The sequence below is a fragment of the Urocitellus parryii genome, chromosome 15 (assembly GCF_045843805.1).
Source record: "Urocitellus parryii isolate mUroPar1 chromosome 15, mUroPar1.hap1, whole genome shotgun sequence".
Lineage (NCBI taxonomy): Eukaryota > Metazoa > Chordata > Mammalia > Rodentia > Sciuridae > Urocitellus > Urocitellus parryii.
This window is the reverse complement of record NC_135545.1, coordinates 4,136,801-4,157,422: the sequence shown is the minus strand read 5'-3', so window position 1 is coordinate 4,157,422 and position 20,622 is coordinate 4,136,801. Positions and strand designations below refer to the sequence as shown.

At 46.1% G+C, this 20,622-nt stretch overlaps 1 protein-coding gene across 1 annotated transcript; it reads right to left on the bottom strand.

The window, feature by feature from the left end:
- Positions 1-5,898: 5,898 nt before the first annotated feature.
- LOC113178195 (uncharacterized) lies at positions 5,899-20,420 on the bottom strand. The gene is made up of 5 exons (XM_077793173.1): positions 20,363-20,420; positions 16,941-17,028; positions 9,942-10,068; positions 8,539-8,667; positions 5,899-7,996 (listed from the first exon to the last, which is right to left on the bottom strand). The coding sequence occupies exons 2-5, from the start codon at positions 16,953-16,955 to the stop codon at positions 5,976-5,978; spliced, it is 2,292 nt and encodes a 763-aa protein (XP_077649299.1). The 5' UTR covers positions 16,956-17,028; positions 20,363-20,420; the 3' UTR covers positions 5,899-5,975.
- Between the last annotated feature and the right edge of the window lie 202 nt (positions 20,421-20,622).

Here is a 20,622-nt window from a genome sequence, read left to right as displayed (position 1 = left end):
TCCCTGAATGTTTTCTTGGTTCTCCTTGCTTGTTGTTTGGGAGGCTCCAATTTCTTCATGCTCATGGTTTTCCATATTCCTTCTCCTGTCACACAGCTGCCATTGCACAGTGAGGTTATTGGAAATGTTTTGGAAATACTGCTTAGGTCAACCGCCTAATACATGTGTGTAGTACTGCAGTAAAGATGTTTGGAAATGAGTGATCCGTATGATAAATAGTTTTACCAGAAGAGTATTTTTCCTGAGGGATAATATCTTACTTTCAGAGTATATGATATAAGCCAATACGTTGCATGGTTTATTAAATCTAAATGTTTATTTCATAATATGTATTTGTCTCACCATGTTCTCCATCACTGCAATGCAGATCACAGTGTATATTTCACTGAATTTGCTGTTCTAGTGAAAATGTTTAGGGGTACATAAATGGAGGTACTTCTTCATGACTAGATTTTGTGACATGGAGATGGTCACTAGGTGTGACTAGAGCTCTGCATGATGAAGGAGGGCATGCTCAGTGCTGCACAGGGGCACAAGGGCTGAGATCATACAGAATGGTGAACTGAGGTCTCTCTGAGATGACTGAACATGAGCTCTGTGAGCTTTACCAGTGTAGAGAATCTAATGTAACTGCGTTACTATTACTGTTCTTGATGGAGTCTACCTGCAAACGGGATATTCTGTCAAGGTATAGATAAGTAACAGCGGACATGCTTGCAAACGAGGTGTCTGCTGTCCTTGGGAGGACTTGCCTGCAAACGGGATGTTCTGCCAAGTGGGCTAGGAGGGCGCTGAGAAAAATTTTATTATCTGTTATTAACAAAGAGCAGAGCTCAACATACTCCGAGCCGAGAATAGATTAGCCATGAGAAGCGGGTCACTTCTGATTAGAAAGTAAAACTTCTGTATGCTATGTTTAATTAGCTGAAAGACCTGATTTATTGATATTGGAAGGCTGCCTTTTTTGTTCACAGTACTATAAAAAGATTGCTTGTACACAATAAAGGACTTTTTTTCTGCTGCTGCTTTGCTTGCTCTGCTTCTTCTTCTTTGTTTTCTCATGCTGACCTGCAAGTGAATTACTGCAACAACCAGCATCTGGAGAGGTCATGGGTATAGAATGGAAGATGGAGAGAAGGGCATTGATATTCCAGCGGTGTTTCTGCCAAGAGGCGATCTGTGGCCAGGGGGCAGTTCTGCTGCCACTCTCCTGAGGCTGGCATTCCTACACAGCCAGAGGACCTTTCATGGAAGGATGGCGTAACTGCTCCTTTCATGGTGCACATGACACCCGATGTTCTCCCATTTGTTTGTTCCCATCTAGAAATATCTGGTAGTTTTCTTCCATAGAGTATTCATGTTTGTATATGTTTCCTATCTACCGCTTAAACTTAGAGGTACAATCCCTGGTAGAAATGCTGTTATTCTTCTGTAGTCTGACTAGGAAACTGTGTATAATGAAAATATAAAATGTCTGAAGACCGACATCCTGTCCTCCCTGTTATGGAACATGCACTGTATCATATTTCTGAATGCCTCCTTCTTCTGTGCCAATGAAGAAAGGAACATGATTATTGTTGAAAGGAAATTATTAAGTTGCAATTGTAGAAAAGAGACTAAATGGGGCTGGGGTTCTGGCTCAGTTCTTGCACATGCAAGGCCCTCGATTTGATCCTCAGCACAACATAAAAATAAAGTTATTGTGTCCAACTACAACTACAAAAAATATTTAAAAAGACTAAATTTTACTACGTGAGATTTTGAACAAAACTGCATGGAATTCACCTTAATTTACATAAATGTGAAAATTGAAATACAGCAAGAATATGAAACAAGAAAATTCAGGGAATAAGGATAAAAATATTTTTTTATTCTTAAAGTGCTTGTGAGATAGATATACTGAAAAGGTTAATGTTCATGAGTTTCCACTTCAGAATGAACATCCAGGATGGAATTTCTCTTGTATGTGAAGTGGAATCTCATGTATTTGCCCCTAACATTTTTGCTGGTTTGCACTTGTGACCAGTCCCAACTCAGGGCTGAACCCCACCCAGTTGGGCTGGTTTGTCAGGAATGGCAAAGCCAAACACCGAAGTGTTTGCAGAGTTCACAGCATAAGGAGGCCTTCCAGGGACGCAGGGTGGACTTGCTACACTCGTCCAGAAGTGGCTGCCTCCTCTGATGGGGGTCCTGGGTTGTGCGGGAGTGAGGGAACCTGGTCATCTTTAGAACTCCCAGCTGCTGCCGGAAGAAGGGAACACTTAGGGTTATCAGCAGCTTGCCCGGATGGCACCATAGAAAGGGAGTAGTGAGACTTGAAGGTGTCAACAATAAACATCAAAGTGGGTCAGACTCCAGCACAACCCTGAGTGTTTACTCCTGGTTCTCTGGGCTCTTGGTTGGCATAGAGGAACTTACAATTTTTGTCATGTCAAATTTGCATTTCCTGATGCGCCTGTAGGTCCCATTCTACAGTATGATTGTTGAACATGTTTTTGAAATACTGTTTAGACAAGTTACCTAACGTTTGTATGGTAGTTCCATGAAAACTGTTGTTGTAAATGTTTGGTAGATAATAGATATGGTTAAACAATTTTGCCAGGTCATTCATTGTGTTTGTTGCTGTGACAAAACACCTGAGAACAAGGAAGAAAGATTTGTTTTTGACTCACGGTTTCAGACTCATGTGTTCCATCCCATGATTGGCTGGCCACTTGCTTTGTGTCAGTGGCAAGGCCCATGATGTGCTCATCATTTTGGAAGGGCATGGGAGAGCAATGCTGTCTACCTCATGGCAGGTGGATAGCAGACAGAAGCAGAGGAAAGGGCTGGGGACAAGATACACTCTCCCGGGGCTTGACCCCAGTGACTCACCTCTTGGTTTCCACCATCTCCCAATGGTTCTACTGGCTGGGGAGAAAACCTTGACCTTGTAAGCCTTTGGAGGACATTCCAGATCCAAACTGTAACATAAAAGTGTTGATTTCATGTGTGGTTTTAAGCACTACACTACATGGCTCATTTTCAACTGCAGAGAAAATTGATCTTGTATGTGAATTTCTCTTGCCTTTATCGCTCCCAAACTTTGTAATGAGGATTACATATTTAGTATAGATTTGTTCTGTTATTCTCGTGACAACTGTGACAGATTTAGAATGGAATCATGTCTGGCTGTGAAGGCAAGTCACTCATCCCTAGAGCTAAGCACAGTTACCTCTGTGCTTCAATTATTGAACATCTGCATTTGATTTCCTAGTGATTTTTTTGTTTTCTGCTCAACTACTCGGGCCTCAACCTGGGGCTTCATGCACGTGGGCAAGGGTTCTACAACTGAACCACACTCGGGTCCTGAAGTGTTTTTCTTGTATAATTTCTTAACATGAAGGATTAGAGTCTGTGTTCACTAATTTGGACTAAGTCTTCAACAGGTCCTCACTTATGAATCATGATCTTTCAGAGGTTTGAGGCCTTTGAATTATTACTAGGCTTTTCTCCATGTCCATGTGCCATCTCTCTGTTCTGAGTATGAATTCACCCATATCTTGCCCCCCACATTTGCCTACAAGAATGGCATAGCACACATACCCTCATAGGACAGTCACACGTGCTGTACTGGCCAGTGACACCTGGGTTGTGTCTTAGCTGAGTTAGGCCATGTTCAGTTCCTGAAGGTGGTCAGATAGGTCCCAGTTGGCTATGGCCCACCCAAACATGTAAACCCGCCTTCTGCCTCAGGGTGAAGGAAATATTGGTGAGATGCCCACTTCACACAGGGAACCTGGGACAAAAACAGCTATGGCACTCTAGAACACGGCCAGGACTCTGTCCCACAGCTTCTCAACACAGTACTTCCCATCTTCTTGTCACTTTTCAATGGCTCATTTACGTGTCATTACAGTTGCAGTAAATTTGTATTGTCCATACTTCTGCTTCAGATAAAAATTAACTATGACCTGATATTAATTGCAGATGTATTCATTACCATATTAAGCTATAAGAAAGACTATCAGGTCTTTCATGGGAAGTATCTGGTCTCTGAAGAGCCAGTTTGTGATTCATTCCCCTCAATGAAGTGCTAACTCATGATTCAGTAATAGTCACAATGGCAATGCACACTTGTTGAACATATCTTGAGAACCTGTGTCCCAATGTTAATTTCCAGAAACAATTACAGGTTCCTAACTCATGCCACCAAAGACACACTGGAGTTGCTCTTTTCTACAATCTCTGCAGACTGGGGTCTGCATGGGAAAGGCAGAAAATGCTAACACGTGACCCTTGATGGACTGGTGATGTTGGAAATACGTTCATGAGCCTGTATTTTCTCTACATGTCGGCTAAAAAGTGTTACTTTTTCTTCCCCACACTTTCATCTTTATTATATATGTATTTTCACTTTATATAAATCAAGATGCATGTCATCTCACTTGGCATGTAAGGAAGGACCATATAATATAGTGAAAAATATAGTGAATATTTATCCACAGATGCAGATTTTAGGGTGAAATATGAACCAATTATATGGAATTTTCATTGTACATAAGTATCCTGAGATAGGGTGTGAGGAGAATAACTCAATGGCAAATATAATATAGGCTCCCCAAACTGTAAGATACTTGACTTCACACACCAAGTCTAGATCCCTCAACCTTAACTTTGACTAGTTGCTCTTATGAAGCACTGACTGCACGAGATGAATTAACACTGTTGATCAAAGAAACAAACTACTTGTAGTAATGAAAAGATTAAATTTTATTAATTAAAACATCAGATCAATGATACATTCTACTAAAGCAGTGGCAAAACGTATGACCAGCAGTTAAATAATCCTGAAGGAAATGCTATTTTTTTCTTTTTTGTCGAGCTTCGAACCCAGGGCCTTAAACATGCTAGGCGAGTACTCTAGCGAGCCATGCCCCGAGCCCCCATTCTGGTTCTTTTAATTAGATTCTCCAGTCTAATAACTCTCAATTTCAAAAATAGGGCTAATTACTCTTCGGTCTTTGCTAAGAGAGCTATTGTGATTCAATGGAGCACGTGGTTCCCATTCTTTTGCATTCTATCACAGTCTGTCCCTGTTCACCTGTGACTCTCATCCCGTATGAGCCCCAGGATGGCACATCCTTGGTCTGTTTTATTTTACAGTCGGTGGAATGATTTTTCCTATAAACTACAGAAGGGCCTCAGGACACAGGAAGCTTGACGACTTGTATCCACTTAAAGACACGACTCTTTGCCTCTTCCAGATGCTAATTTAGACAATATTTACCTTGAAAGGCAGAGCTTGTCTTCCCAGAAGGTGAACAGAATGACCCTTACCTAATGCAGTAAGCCCTCCCATCCTGTGCTTCTTTCCCAGTGACCATAATAAAGGCCTGGAAGGCAGGCACAACGTGAGACAGGCTTCAAAGCCCAGGGTAAAAGTTACATATAGCAAAGAAGCCTTCTCATGAGACCTCGGATGACTGAATAAAGTAATTCTTGACCTGAAGATAAGTAGTTGATTTCCAAAAGTCCTTGCACCTTTGAGTCTTAACGTATTTTGACTTGGAATTACTCCGCAAAATGTAGTGACCAGGGTTACCCATCGAGAACTAGAGAATTTCTTCAAGTGAATCCTCATCTGCAGGCATGGTCATCAGGTTATAGCAGCCCAGTAAAGACCCTCCATTTGTACGGTTTCATCAATGACGTGTTGCTGCTTTCCAGTCATCTGTGAGGCTGGACTGAAGCCTCTGTGGGGCACATTACAGATATAAGACTTCTTTCCATGTGCTCTGGAGCCTACCAGTGCTTGCACTACTGTCTGTGCTGGGCGTGGACCCCAGGGCCTAGCATGTACAAGGCAAGTACTCTGCCCTGGGCCACACCCCAGCCACGGATCAACTCCTGATCGTCTTCTACAGTCACTGCGTTTATAAACTCTCTTAAAAATGAATGCACAGATGTTGTGCAAGGCAAAGACCTGGCTACACTCATTTGTAAGGCTTGAGTCCAGAGTGAGTTCTTCGATGACTTGCAAGGTTGGAGCTTCGGCTAAAAACCTTACCACACTCATTACATGTGTACGGCTTCTCTCCAGTATGGACTGCCTGGTGGGTAGTCAAGCTTGAGCGCACACTAAAGGCCTTGCCACACTTATCACACTTGTAAGGCTTCTCTCCAGTGTGAGTCCTCCGGTGACTTGCCAGGTGTGAGTTCTGGGTGAAGACCTTGCCACACTCATTGCACTTGTACGGCTTCTCCCCGGTGTGGATCGCCTGGTGAGTAGTCAGGCTTGAGTACACGCTGAAGGCCTTGCCACACTCTGTACACTTGTACGGCTTCTCCCCGGTGTGAGTTCTACGATGATTGGCCAGGTGTGAGTTCTGAGTGAAGACCTTGCCACACTCAGAACACTTGTAGGGCTTTTCTCCAGTGTGGATGACCTGGTGGGTGTTGAGGTTTGAGTGTGAGTTAAAGGCCTTACCACACTCGTTACACCGGTATGGTTTCTCCCCTGTGTGAATCCTCTGATGAATTGCGAGGCTCGAGGTCTGGCTGAAGACCTTGCCACACTCATTGCACTTGTATGGCTTCTCTCCAGTGTGGGTCACCTGATGGGACGTCAGGCTGGAGCGCACACTGAAGGCCTTGCCGCACTCGGCACACCTGTAGGGCTTCTCCCCAGTGTGCACCCTCCAGTGCCTGGCGAGGTTTGAGGTCTGGCTGAAGACCTTGCCGCACTCATCACACTTGTACGGCTTCTCTCCACTGTGAACTCCTCGGTGACTTGCCAGGTGTGAGTTCTGGGTGAAGACCTTGCCACACTCATTGCACTTGTACGGCTTCTCCCCGGTGTGGATCGCCTGGTGAGTCGTCAGGCTTGAGTACACACTGAAGGCCTTGCCACACTCTGTACACTTGTACGGCTTCTCCCCCGTGTGAGTCCTCCAGTGATTGGCCAGGTGTGAGTTCTGAGTGAAGACCTTGCCACACTCAGAACACTTGTAGGGCTTTTCTCCAGTGTGGATGACCTGGTGGGTGTTGAGGTTTGAGTGAGAGCTGAAGACCTTGCCACACTCGTTACACCGGTATGGTTTCTCCCCTGTGTGAGTTCTCCGGTGAATCGCGAGGCTCGAGGTCTGGCTGAAGACCTTGCCACACTCGTTGCACTTGTATGGCTTCTCTCCAGTGTGGATCACCTGATGGTTGGTTAGATTGGAGCGCACGCTGAAGGCCTTGCCGCACTCAGCACACTTGTACGGCTTCTCTCCGGTGTGAGTTCTGCGATGACTTGTTAGGTGTGAGTTCTGAGTGAAGACCTTACCACACTCATTGCACTTGTAAGGTTTTGCTCCCGTGTGATGTCTCTCGTGCACCAAAAGATAGGAGCGCCTGAAGAAAGCCTTGCCACACTCAGCACACTTGTACAGTTTCTCTCCAGTGTGGATTCTGCGATGATGTGCGAGAGAGGAGGTGTAACTAAAGACCTTGCCACACTCATGGCATCTGTAAGGCTTGTCCCTAATGTGTGCTTTGTGCCTGGGAATGAGCAATGAAGAATAAATAAAGTCATTCCCGTATCCTTCCAGCGTTCTGACACTGGAAGGAACGCTTTGAGGTGGTAAAGCTGAAGAACCACTGTGCACAGACTTCTCCTCTTCACCACACTCACTTTTCCCTGCAGACTGAAGCAGCTGGGGTGTAGACAGGCCTGGCGGAAAGTCCAGCCCAAGCCAATCACTCTCAAGCTTGCTCCCTGCATCCTGTCCACCACCACCGTCTCTTCCACCCATGTGGCTTCCTTTATGGATCATGGGCACTCCCTTACAATCTCCTTCACCATCTCTCCACGGAAACTGGAAGCCATGTGCCTTTCTCTGGATGTCCCTGAAGGAAAAGGCTTCAGCATCGTGGTGCTCATGCCTTCCCAGCGTGGCTTTCTGGAATCTCTCTTCTATACTGCTGTTTCTTTTTGAAGGTGATTTTTTAATTATGTGTTTAGGAGAGAAATCTACAAGATATAAAGTTACGTGTTTCCCATTAACAAAAGAAATATTCATATTGAAAAAGATGCTATTATTGCAAAAGTAATATTTGTATTAAGCAGACTTTTAAAACTTAAGAATAACCATAAAATTTACCCCAGATGGGGGTGAGGGTCTGTAATCCCAATGACTCAGGAGGCTGAGGCAGAAGGATATCAAGTTCAAAGCCAGCCTGGGCAATTTAGTGAGACTGTGCCTCAGAAAAAAAAAATTTAAATGCCTAGAAAAGTAGTTCGGTATTAGTGCATTTGCCGACCATATGTGAGGCCCTGAGTTCAATCCCCAGTAATTAAACAAAAACTTGATTAATAATACATAGACCTTGAGAGGGTGAAAAGATAAACTTAGATCTCTGAAGAATAGAATGGTAAGTGGGAGAAGTTTGAAAATTTCCTGTAAGAGCTCACAGCATAGAAACTTTTGTTTTCCCACAGAAATCTTTCACCCGTGGAGTTTCTCAGACAACACTGGGCGACAAACCTTCTACTGGGCACATGTGAGCTCTTACCTGGGTTCACACCTTTGACACAGCCCCACCCACCAGGATTTCTTGTTATTTTCACTTCATTCTTCAAGGTCCAGGGCTCTTGCCCTTCTTCCAACATGGAAATAACACCAAGGTCAGGAAGGAAGATCCCTGTTTATAAAAAGAAAGGAATCCCATCTGTTGTGGCTTCTCCAGAATCCTAGTCCTATGAGTACATGAGAAAGGATGTTATAGAGGGAGCCCAAAAAACATTTCACAAATCCACCCATTCGTTGCCTCCTTCTGACAACTGAGGGAATACTTTAATATAAGACCTCTAGCTCTTCCAAAAACTAATAAATCAAAAGCAAAGCAGCACAATGACTGTTTATTTGCAGCAACTCAAGAGGCTGAGGCAGGAGGATCACAAGTTTGAGGCCAGCCTGGGCAACTTTGTGAGACCCTGTCTCAAAATAAAACTTAAAAAAATGTCTAGGAATGTAGCTTAGTGGCAGACCTAGCATGTGCAGAGCTCTGGACTTGATTCCCAGTACCAGGTGGGTGGAAGGAAGCAAGCAGAGCTAAATCTTCCATAGGGCCTGGGCTATCGGTCAGTGGCAGAGTGCTAGCTAAGCATGTGAGGGGCCAAGGGTTTCATCCCCAGCACTACCATAAAAAAAAAAAGTCTGCCATCTGTGCATACCTGAGCTGTGTAACCACCCAATAATGTATCATATTATGTAGGCAAAACATATACAGAAATGAAGGAGAAAGGACCAGCACAATGGTGCATGTGTGCCTGTAATTCCAGCTAATTGGGAGGCTGAGGCAGGACAGCCTCAGCAACTTAGCAAGGCCCTGTCTCAAAAAAGTAAAAAGCACTACCATCTAGCTAAGTGGTACAACACCCCTAAGTTCAATCCCTAGTACGAGAGTGGGGGGGAGGGAGGGAGGGAAAGAGGGAGGGAGGGGGGAAGGTTGGGCTGTAGCTCTGTGGCAAAGTGGTAGAGTGCTTGCCTAGTATGTGCAAGGCTGTGTGTTTGATCCCCAGCACTGTAAAAAAATAAAAAGATAGGTTAAGAGTCATAGAAAATAGCTGGCCATGGTGGTGCATACCTGTCATCCCAGTAACTGGGGAGGCTGAAGCAGAGAATTTTAAGTATGAGGTCAGCCTCAGCAACGTAGTAAGACCCTGTCTCAAAATAAAAAGTCAAAAAGATAGGGTTATAGCTCAGTGGCCAAATGCTCCTGGGTCCAATTCCTAGTGGTGAGGAAGAGGAGGAGGAGAGATGGTTAAAGTCCAGAGGCTGCTTTAGGAAGATTTTCATTTCTGGGTCAACAGAGCTTCAACTTTACTCAGGTAATAAGAAGCTCCCCCGAGGCAAGTGAAGGAAAAATGCAAAGGTACACAGGACAGATCCAACCTCAGGAGGGATCACGCTCACCCAGGGAGACCAGGTTCCTGTAGTTCTCCAGCATCACGTCCCTGTACAAAGCCCTCTGTGTGGGGTCCAGGCACTTCCACTCCTCCTGGGAGAATTCAATGGCCACATCCCTGAATGCCAACTGTCCCTAAAATGAAAAATACGTTTCATCAAGAAGACATGCAGATAGTTATCATCTCCACATAAAATGGGATGAGAAGAGAAGTGTAAGAAATCTCCTGGAGTGAGCATACCAGACCCAAGCTGGGATGCTATGAAAAACACACTTGACCTCTATATTTGCAGATGCACAATTACTTGGGATCTCTGAAATGATAGGGAGGCTACAAACTCCTAGACACTTCAGGACAGGGACTGGTCACTGGAGAGATCCAGGCAGGATTTGTGGATTAGAACTTGCAGCCTTACTCCCAGAGCACTCATGAGGGGACAGGGGCTGAAGGTTCAGTGGCGCACCAATGGCCAATGATATCACCAATCAGGCCTGGTCATGATGCCTCCATAAAACCCCCAAAGGACAGGATTTGAAGAACCTTCCGGCTAGCTGAACATGAGAAGGGCCCCAGAGGAGGGATCTCCTAGCGAGGGGACGGAAGCTCCATGTGCCTTCTCCCACACCTTGCCTTATGCACCCTCCGTTCGGCTCTTCATCTGCATCCTTGATAGTCCGTGGCAGGGTAAGTAAGCGTATCACTCAGTGCTGTGAGCCGCTCCAGGAAATTAACCAAACCTGAGGAGGGAGTCCTGCAAACCTGTCACTCAGAACCACAGGCATCTGAGGGACTGGGTCTGAGGGACTGGGCCCGCCCCCTGAGGGACCTGAGGCTACTCGTCAGAATTCAATTGAATCAGGGGACACAGAGCTGGTTTCTGCTGCAGAATTTCTTGCTGGTTGTGTGGGAAAACCCCTCACATGTGGAGTCACAGAAGCTTTCTGGGTGATGGGTGTACAGTAGGAGAAATTTAAATTTGCTTTTACTATATCCCCGCACATATTAAAGTACATTTGAGCAACATTATGTCTCCCTAATTCTGTTCCAGTTTATTTTTCCACAAGAGGTTATACCCTGTATGTATACCCTGTATGTATACCCTGTAACACCAAGGTCAGGAAGGAAGATCCCTGTTTATAAAAAGAAAGGAATCCCATCTGTTGTGGCTTCTCCAGAATCCTAGTCCTATGAGTACATGAGAGAGGATGTTATAGAGGGAGCCCAAAAAACATTTCACAAATCCACCCATTCGTTGCCTCCTTCTGAAAACTGAGGGAATACTGTATATCAGTGTGGATTTCTCATTTTTGTGGATAATGTAAGAAGCACATAAATAAAAAGCCAGAACATGGCCGGGATGTGGCTCAGTGGCAGAGTTCCTGCCTAGTGTGGATGAGGCCCTGTGACAGATCCCCAGTACCCGCACAAAGCAAAAGCCCAATTCAGGCTGACCTCCATGGAAGCATTAGTTATGACATCTGCCACACCATGTGATGTGCACTCAACACCTAGGTGAGCTATGGCATGAGCCCTGTCTTCAGAGACGATAGTCCACAGGGGCTTCCAAAAGTCAGAATCTAAAACTGTGAAAACAGCAACAGCAGTGCCTGAAGCTTCTAAATGCTGGCTATTATGACGTGTGTGTGTGTGTGTGTGTGTGTATGTGGGTGTGGGTGGTGCTGGGTGTGTGTGAACCAGGGCCTTCAGCATACTGGGCAGGCACTCAATCACCGAGCCACATCCCAGCTACACACAGGGTGTTCAACACGCCTTCCGTGAAGTAACACCTATGGCGACCTAAGAAAGATTCATTCCCATCTTCCTGAGGAAACAACTGTGTCACAGATACTGAAGAAACTCTGCTCAAATCAAAGAGCTGAGCATGGAAGAACGAGTACCTGACCCAAATATCTAAGAACTGGAACTAAACCTGAAGAATTAAATAGTTAAGTAGCAGAGCATCAGAAGAGAATAAATAGTACGGGAAGTGAGGGACGTAGAAGCAAGTTCAAGCAGAGCAATGTGAACTTCTGCATGCATGCACATGTAGCCACATAAGACTCCCATTCCTACCAGTGTCAACTTGTGAACATGAGAGGGGTCAGAGAATGCAAGACCACAGAAAATACGATAAATCAGGTAAAAACATACAGCTGTCTTTGATAAACAGCATACACTTGCACATCCATGTATGCAAGACAAGCATTTATATATATATATATAAAGCATATATATATATATATATATATATATATATATATATATACATTTAAATCAAATGAAATAACAGGACTTGTCTCTCAGTGATAATTGTCCCAATACTTTTCATCACCACTATTCTCACATGCATGTTGGCATGTTTGGGACAATAAAAATATATAAATCATCCTGAGTTTTGTTTACAAACACTGTCCATTAAGCCATTAAGACAGGACTACACAGGTTGGGGGTGTAGTCAGTGATAAGAGTGCTTGCTTAGCATGGGCAAGGCTTGGGGCTCAATCCCTAGTACTGCCCCCTCCAAATAGGGGAGAACATGTAACAAACAAACAAACAAAAAGAAAGAAATTTGAACTCTAATCCCTATGAGTCACTCACATTCAAAACTAAGAAAACAACTTCATCAATTTAAAATTAGATATTTAGGCAATTATCAATAGAATTTCATGCCTGACTAGTAAAATTGTGACATAACAATTAGGAAACACTACTGTTACATATCAATTTAACAGACTAAAATAAGAAAATGTATCACCGCAAAACATACTTTCAGAAATCAATGGATCTTTAACAATCAGGACAAAAAGTAAATGTGAAGAAAGAAGTGACATTAAGCAGGAACAATTTACCCCACAGCACAATCAGCATTTCCTCCAAATAAAGGCAGAGAAGAGATGGACTAGCAGCCAGGGCTTTGTCTCATCACTATCAGGCAGGCTGCATGAGCATGGGCCATAAAGAGGAAAAAGGTGGAAACAAAAGAGGTAAAGAAGATAGCAGAGATCTGGATCTGTTAGAACAGATGACATGACTGCAACACAGAAATACTGTACTGCAGGAGCTGGTAACAGTGGAAGACAGACTTCCTTCCTTAGTAGCCCTTATTAACACACATGTGCACATGCAAAACATCCTGCACCTCCTTCGGCAAAGATACCAGAGCACCAAATTAAAAGACTTACCCAAAGGATTTAAAGTGAGCATACTACAGTGACATGGCCGTGTTAATGTTTATAGCAGCTCAATTCACAATAGCCAAGCTATGGAACCAACCTAGGTGCCCTTCAACAGTGAATGGATAAATAAGCTGTGGTATATATACACAATGAATATACCAGTCATAAAGAAGAAGGAAATTATGGCATTTGCCAGTAAATAGATGGACCTAGAGGCTATCATGCTAAGTAAAATAAGCTAATCCCCCAAAGCAAATGTTCTAATATGCAGATGCTAACACACAATGAGAGGGAGGGAAAAATAGTAGTTCACTGGATTAGACAAAGGGAAAGGAGGTGGGATGAGAACGGGAAAGACAGTAGAATGAATCGGACATCACTTTCCTATGTTCATATATGAATACGTGACCAGTGTAAAACTCCACATCAAGTACAACCACAAGAAAGGGAAGTTACACTCCATATCCGCATGATATGTCAAAATATACACTCTACTGTCATGTGTATCTAAAAAGAATTTTAAAAAAAACAAGACTTCCAGGATCTCCCTCATGGTGACACAGACCAACAAGGATCTAAAAGCCACGTGGATTCAGTGGTAAACCACGTAAGAGGCTGGGATTCTCACTGCAGGGCCAGATAGACAGTTTGTGGTCCCTGCCTACTGAAGCCTTGACCCTCTCAATTTCTCCTGGGGCAGGGGAGCATCCACCTAACATAACTTTGGGGGGAACTGCCTGAAAGACTGTGTTCTGCCTTCCATGAACCTAAGCAATAGAGACAGGCATCAGGTAGGGAAAGGCACGAAGACAGAGAGTCCCCATTAACCATGTCTAGAGTGTCCCTGGTGGAGACAAGGTGGAAATCCAGAGGATGGCTGACTGGGACACCAGAGAGGGCACAGAACAGCAGGAGGCAACAGGAGAGCCCTGGGTAGAAACTGCAAAGCTTCTCCTACAAGACTGCAACAAAAGCTCAGAGATGACAGATCCCCCGCCTCTAGCACAGACCACTTCCCTCAAGGAAGCCAGACACCAAAACCTGCAAGGTGATTAATTTTCAAACTGCTGGAGTCCAAGCACAAGACCACCAGCCACACAAACAGAAAGAAAACATGGCCCCCATAAGCAGAAAATTAAATAGCCACAAACCGACACTAAAAAATTGGAGATGTGTAAACGACCAAAGAATTAATTCCGAGAGTTATAACAGTGCTCCAACGAAATAAAAGCAGAAACACAAAATCAGAAAACCAATGAATGGATAAAATGAGAATATTAACAGAAACTATGAAGCTGGGCAGGTGGCGCGCGCCTGTAATCCCAGTGGCTTGGGAGGCTGAGGCAGGAAGATTTTGAGTTCAAAGTCAGTCTCAGCAACTTGGTGAGGCCATAAGCAACTTAGTGAGACCTTGTCTCAAAATAAAATAAAAAGAAAGGGTTAGGCATGTACTCGGGGGTTAAGCGCTCTTGGATTCAATCCCTGGTACCAAAACCAACCAACCAACCAACCTACAGGGAAAAGCAGAGCAAGAAAGAATGACAATGAAGAAGGGCAGAGTGTGGAGGCCTATAAGCCCAGTTGCTTGGGAGGCTAAGGCAGGAGGATTAGAAAGCTTGAGGCCAGCCTCAACAACTTAGCAAGACCCCATTTCAAAAATTAAAAATTAAAAAAGGAGAGGTCCCAAGGGACTCACAGGATACCCCCATATATACTCCAGAAGAGGAGGAGAGAGAGAGGTGGAGAACCTATGTGACAACAATGATGGCCAACCATTTCCAAGATATCTGAGATACAGATATATATAGCCAATAAGCTTCAAGATACAGGGTGACATGAGCAGGGTCCTGGGTTCAATCTCCAAGCAAAAAGTATCATCTTGCAACCAAATTTTCTTCTCTATCTAGAATAAATGCAGAAATTAGTAGCACAAGAAAAATGAAAATCCACAAATATAAATGCAAATTAAATAACTTCTTATGTGGATGTCCCAGGGGTATTCTACCACTGAGCTACCTCCCCAACCTTTTTTTTTTTTCCTTTTTCTTTGAGATAGAATCTCACAAATCACCCACAAATCATCCTCCTTCCTCAGCCTCCTGTGTCATTGGGAATACCAGCATGCATCACTGTGCCCAGCTAAATAACATTTGCTTAATCAGTCAATGAATCAAAGGCAAAAGGGGGAACTAAAAACAAGCGAAAAAAAAAAAATCATTGTTCTATGTGACCACCATTATTCTGATGTCAAACTCAGGCAAAGAGAAGGAAAAAAACACCACAGATCAACAACTCCAATGAATACTGATGAAATTCCTCAAAAAAAACTGGCAAATCTAAATGTATAGGACACTGAAAGGATTAGACACTGTGACAGGTGAGATTCATTTCTAGGAACAAGGGTGGAGCAACTAATAAGGTCAACTGCACAACACATGACACTGACAGAGAGGACAAAACGCACGGGACCAGGTCCACAGATTCTGAAAACACCTCAGAGCCAACACCTCTCCTGGCACAAACACTCAAGGACCAGGCACAGAGGGAACCACAGGACAGTAAAGTTAGCTATGATTTCTTGGATACAGCATCAAAAGTACTGGCAAATGTAAGGACTTACAGCTGAAACACTGTTGTACAACAAAGGACGCTGTCAAGAGTGAAAACACCTAATTATATTGTGTAGAGGAGAACCAACACAAATCTGAAAATAAAAAGATAACAGAGGGGGGATCCAGAAACTGCACATGAACCTCTTCTGATATATACGATCAGCAACTTTAAGCTGAATCAGGGAGCCTGGGATGTAGGTTAGTTTTAAAAGTGCTTGTCTGGCAGGCACAAGGCCCTGGGTCTGACCCCACAAACAAATGACTGAAGAAACAAATAAGACTGAGAGATAAGACAGATGTAGTGGCACACACCTTTAATCCCAGCAGCTCTCAGGCTGAGATGGGAGGATGGCAAGTTCAAAGCCATTCTTAGCAACTTAGCAAGGCCCTAAGGAATTTAGTAAGACACTGTCTCCAAATAAAAAAAGGGCTGGGGAATGTGGTTCAGTGATTTGAGTTCCCTGGGTTCAATCCCTGGTACAAAAAAAAAAAAAAGAAAAAGAAAAACGAAAGCTTCACCAGGCACAGTGGTACACGTTGGTGATCCCAGCTACCTGGGATGCTGAGGAAGGAGGATTGCAATTTTGAGGCCACTGTGGGTAACCTAGTGAGACCCTGTATGGAGAGCACTGGGAATATAGCTCAGAGGTACAGTACCCCTTTGTTCAATCCACAGTTCCAAGGGGGACACTGTAGAACATCTTTGATCACTGTCTCACTATCTTTCTATTCCCAGTCACTGAGATTTTGGAATCCAAAACACTGTCTCACTGGATTATCTATAAAAGCGATATATTAAGCAGTGCATATTTCCCTTTATAGTTCTCATTTTCTGGCATTTAAAGGCATCTGTGCGCATTAATATGTGATTTCAAAGTGCAGCTTTTTTCACCCACATCGAGAGGCAGCTGACAGTGTATCCAGATATGCCCTAATGATCCCTGCTGCCCAACAGGACTGACACACAAGCCCTCACAGGCCCACAACCCTGCCAGGCTGTGAAATCCTTCCCAGGAATACAACAGTGGTGCCTCCTCATGGGTTCCCTGCCACAGGTCTCAGTGGGATGGAATCTAAGCGCAGAGGATGGGGTAAGGGAGGCCCAGGGGAGTGCAGGCACACTTGACAAGCAGGAGGCTGCAGAGTCACGTGAGGCCAGCAGCTCCCAGGCCCAGCACTGCACAGGGGACTCAGGACCACCTGACAGCATCACTGTACCTCAGTGACAGCCATTCCTGACTCCTTTTCTTTCCTCCTCCTCTTCAGGGCTATTTCCTCAGGTAACACGAGTCTTTACAAGTCAATCCTGGAAGGAGGAAACATACTGTTTAAGGCTCAGAATCATCACACCTTTCCTGTGCCACAGCCACACACACAGGTGGACCCCTGCATGTGAGAAGATGGTCCCTGGCTGCCCACCCTTCCAGGCTGACCCAGGCACAATACACCCCTGGAAGAAGGCCCAGAGGAGACATCTCACTCCTTTCTTTGGGCCTGGTCTCCCTCCTAGTGAAGCCCACACACAGGTTGCAGCAGTGGGGGGCTGGGCAGCACTAGGCTCCTTCAGGGCACAGTCTGGCTCTCACCAAACTGAACCACAGCGTAGCCCCCCTCACCTCTCCTGGGATCTCAGGCTGATCTCAGCCCTCAGGATGGAGGACACAGAGCCAGGTAAACAGCTCTGGATGTGGTGGTGAATGCCTGTAATCCCAGTGACTTGGGAGGCTAAGGAAGGAGGATTCAGCAACATAGTGAGGCCCTGAACAATTTAGCAAGAACCTGTATCAAAATAAAAAGGGCTGGGGATGTGATGTGCCTAAGTGGTTAAGTGCCCCTATGTTCAATCCCCAGCACCATAATAAACAAATAAATAAATAATAAAAGGACTGAGTACTCAATGCTGCACACAGTAGAGAATCAACCTTACTTATTAAGGCTGTGCACCAGCCTCACCCCATCAATGGGATGTCCAGTAGGTGGACAGACTGCTTGCAAAATGCCTCAGCACCCATGGGAAGCCAGCATTGAGCACCTCCTGGAGGGGCAGGCCCAGCCCACCACCCACCTTCTGGCTCTGCCCCTCTTGGAGCCTTGTTCTCACCAGGATCCAGACAATGGATGCTGAAGGAGCAGGAAAACACAGGCAGCACAGGCTGCATGGACCAGAGGTGGGGCAGGGTGTGGCTGGAGTGTGACTGGAGCTGGGGGTCACAGGAGTCTCCATGGAGCAAGTGATGTCAGAACAAAGACCTGAGGTGTTGGCCACCTGCAGCCCAGGGGCCAGGTAGAGGGACAGGACCCAGTGAAGGCCCTGAGGCTGGAGCAACTTCCAGCCAGGGAAAGGAAAGAGGCCATGTGGCTGAAAGTGAGCAAGCAGAGGACACAGCAGGAGATGAGGGCAGAGGCCCTGGGGAAGCAGAGCAGGTAGGACTGAGGTCTGACATTTCTACTCCACACCTAAATGAAGTTTAAAATCCATTTCCTCACCTGTCTTAGGTAAACAAACAGTTTATTCTTTATTTTATAACTTAAAACACAGTGTAGTATCTTCTATATTGTAGATATAGGCAGAGATGTTCACCTAAGCCCCAGGAAGTACAAGACCACCCTACCTGAAAAACGTTGAAGACTACACGGAGCCTATCTGGCTGTTCATCTGTATCCCTTATAACAAGTGGATAAACTTTATCAAGTGTTCCCTGCACACTGGGTGTTGAACTAGAAAAGTAATAGAAGCTTAGCAGGGGTCATGGGAATCCAGGATGTATATCCAGTTGACTAAAGTCCAAGTTCCAACCTGATCACGCGACTGGCATCTAAACTAGGGGGCAGTGCTTCTATACTGAACCTTCAAATGGTGGCATCTGATCCTATCTCCAGGCAGTGAATGCCAGATCTCAGTTAAATTATAGAACACTAAGTTGTTGTCTTAAGGAGAACTGCTTATGAATGGGAAGAAATCCCCACATATTTTATGGTACTGGGAATTGAATTGACGTGTGCTCTACCACTGAGCTACCCCCAACCCACAACCCTTTTATAAATTTTCAGACAGTCTGCCTACATTGCCGTCGTGGCCTTGACCTTGAGAGCCTCCTGTTGTCCTGAGTAGGAATTCTGGTTTTTCTTCGTTATCTCACACTCACCCACACTACACTATCCCAGGAAAACAGAAGAGATGACCCCAAACTGAATGGGTCATGACCCTGCCTTCTGGCTGAATATGGAAGTAATTTGTACCAATAGTTTTAAAATAGACAAATCCAGACAGTTTTGCAATTGTTATCCTCATGTAAAGACATAATTTAAGCACAAATTTTAATTTGTTGAATTATAAACATAGAAATCATTACACTTCAGCTTCACCATGCCCATCTAATCAAGTCACCATCTGCACCCGGGTTCCCATCTTCATTGCTGCTTCCCTCCCTCCCTCTCATCATCTCCACTCTCACCTCCACTCTGATTTCCTCACCCATCCTGGGTCCTGCTCCCTTGGCTTTTCTCTCCTCTCCTGGTTTCTCCCCTTCTTCTCTCTATTCCTTCCCTCCATCTGATCTTCCCCATTCCTGCAACTCCCTTCACCTCCAGTCAGTCTTTCTGCCCAGTCTTTGTCCCCAATCTCCACAGATTTCTGCCTCTTTCTTCCCCATCTACAGGCTCCCTCTGCCCTGCCTGCTGCAGGCCCCAGTCCCCATGCTCTGAACACCCACATCCCTTCCTGAAGTGATCCTCCCTGGGCTCCCCTTGTCAGGTTACCCCTCTTCTTGTCCCAGTACCACAGTTCCCCTCTGCCATGCAGATTATCTGTTCTCTCCTCCCAGGCTCTGCCAGAGGTCCCTCCAGGTTTTATTTTTCCCTGAGTGGCTGTCCTTCACCTCTGTGGAGATGGCGATTCTAGATTTCTTCTCTCTGCTGCTTTATGGCTTCTTCTTTCACTCTTATGCCCTCTCTCTGCAATCCCTTGCCATCTGTGTTTTCCCTTTTCTCTCATTTCTGGTCCATCTCTTTCTTCTGAGCCCTCTGCCCACCTCCAAAGGAGCACATATTCCCTGGGAATCTGGGGTGTGAGAATCCTGGAAGTCACCACACAGGCCCAGGTCGCCTCCTCCAGAGTGCAGGGTGACTATGGAGGGAAGACCTGCAGGGGAGTCACCTGGCTAAGGAGGACAGGTTCTGGGGAGGAGGACAGGGCCAGGAAGATAGGGCTGGGTGAGGGCAGAGCCTGGGGAGGGGGACAGGGTCAGGTGAGGACAGGGCCCGGTGAGAAGGACTGGCAGGGTCTGGTCAGGGGAGGACAGGCCCGGCTTGGCACCGGCTGGGCTGTAGACCTCAGTGGCCAGGAGGATCTGCGGAGGAGCGCGCAGGGCGGGCTGGCGGGCAGCGCCGAGGACCCGCGAGCAGGGAAGGCCACCGTCGGCGGGAGGGAGCGGCGCCAAGCGGAGCGTCCACGCGGCGGGGCTGGACACCTGTGGGACCCGCGCCGGGGCTTCAGGCCGACCCGGTTCTCCCGCAGAGACGGGACTGACTCGGGGTGGAGGGCGCGGTGCGGGGACGCGGAGGTCTGTTGGGCCCCGCGTCCCGGCCACGGGCGCGCAGGGGACCGTGAAGCGCAGAGATCATAGAGCCAGGGAACTCACGAGCCAAGCTGTGACCTTCACTCCGCGATCCGCTTCCGGGTCTGCCGGGAGCCCCGCGCGCAGCCGGGAGGAAGCGTGGGCGGGACCGGGACGTGACGGGCAGGGCCGAGCCGTGGTCAGGAATCGCCAGTGGATCCGAGAGTCCAGGCGGGGCGGGGCCGCGTTGGTGGGCGGGGCGTGACGGAGGGGCGGGGCCGGGGAGGCCGCCATGGCGGGTGGGCGTGGCGCGTAGGAGGCGTGGCTGGCGGGATGCGGTGCCT

What these genes read in the sequence shown, in the direction of transcription:
- LOC113178195 (XM_077793173.1), bottom strand. An exon ending in CAGGAACCTGGTCTCCCTGG is followed by an intron (nt 8,668 to 9,941) that starts GTGAGCGTGATC and finishes TTTTATAAACAG; the next exon opens with GGATCTTCCTTCCTGACCTT. An exon ending in TGTCAAAGGTGTGAACCCAG is followed by an intron (nt 7,997 to 8,538) that starts GTAAGAGCTCAC and finishes TATATCTTGTAG; the next exon opens with ATTTCTCTCCTAAACACATA.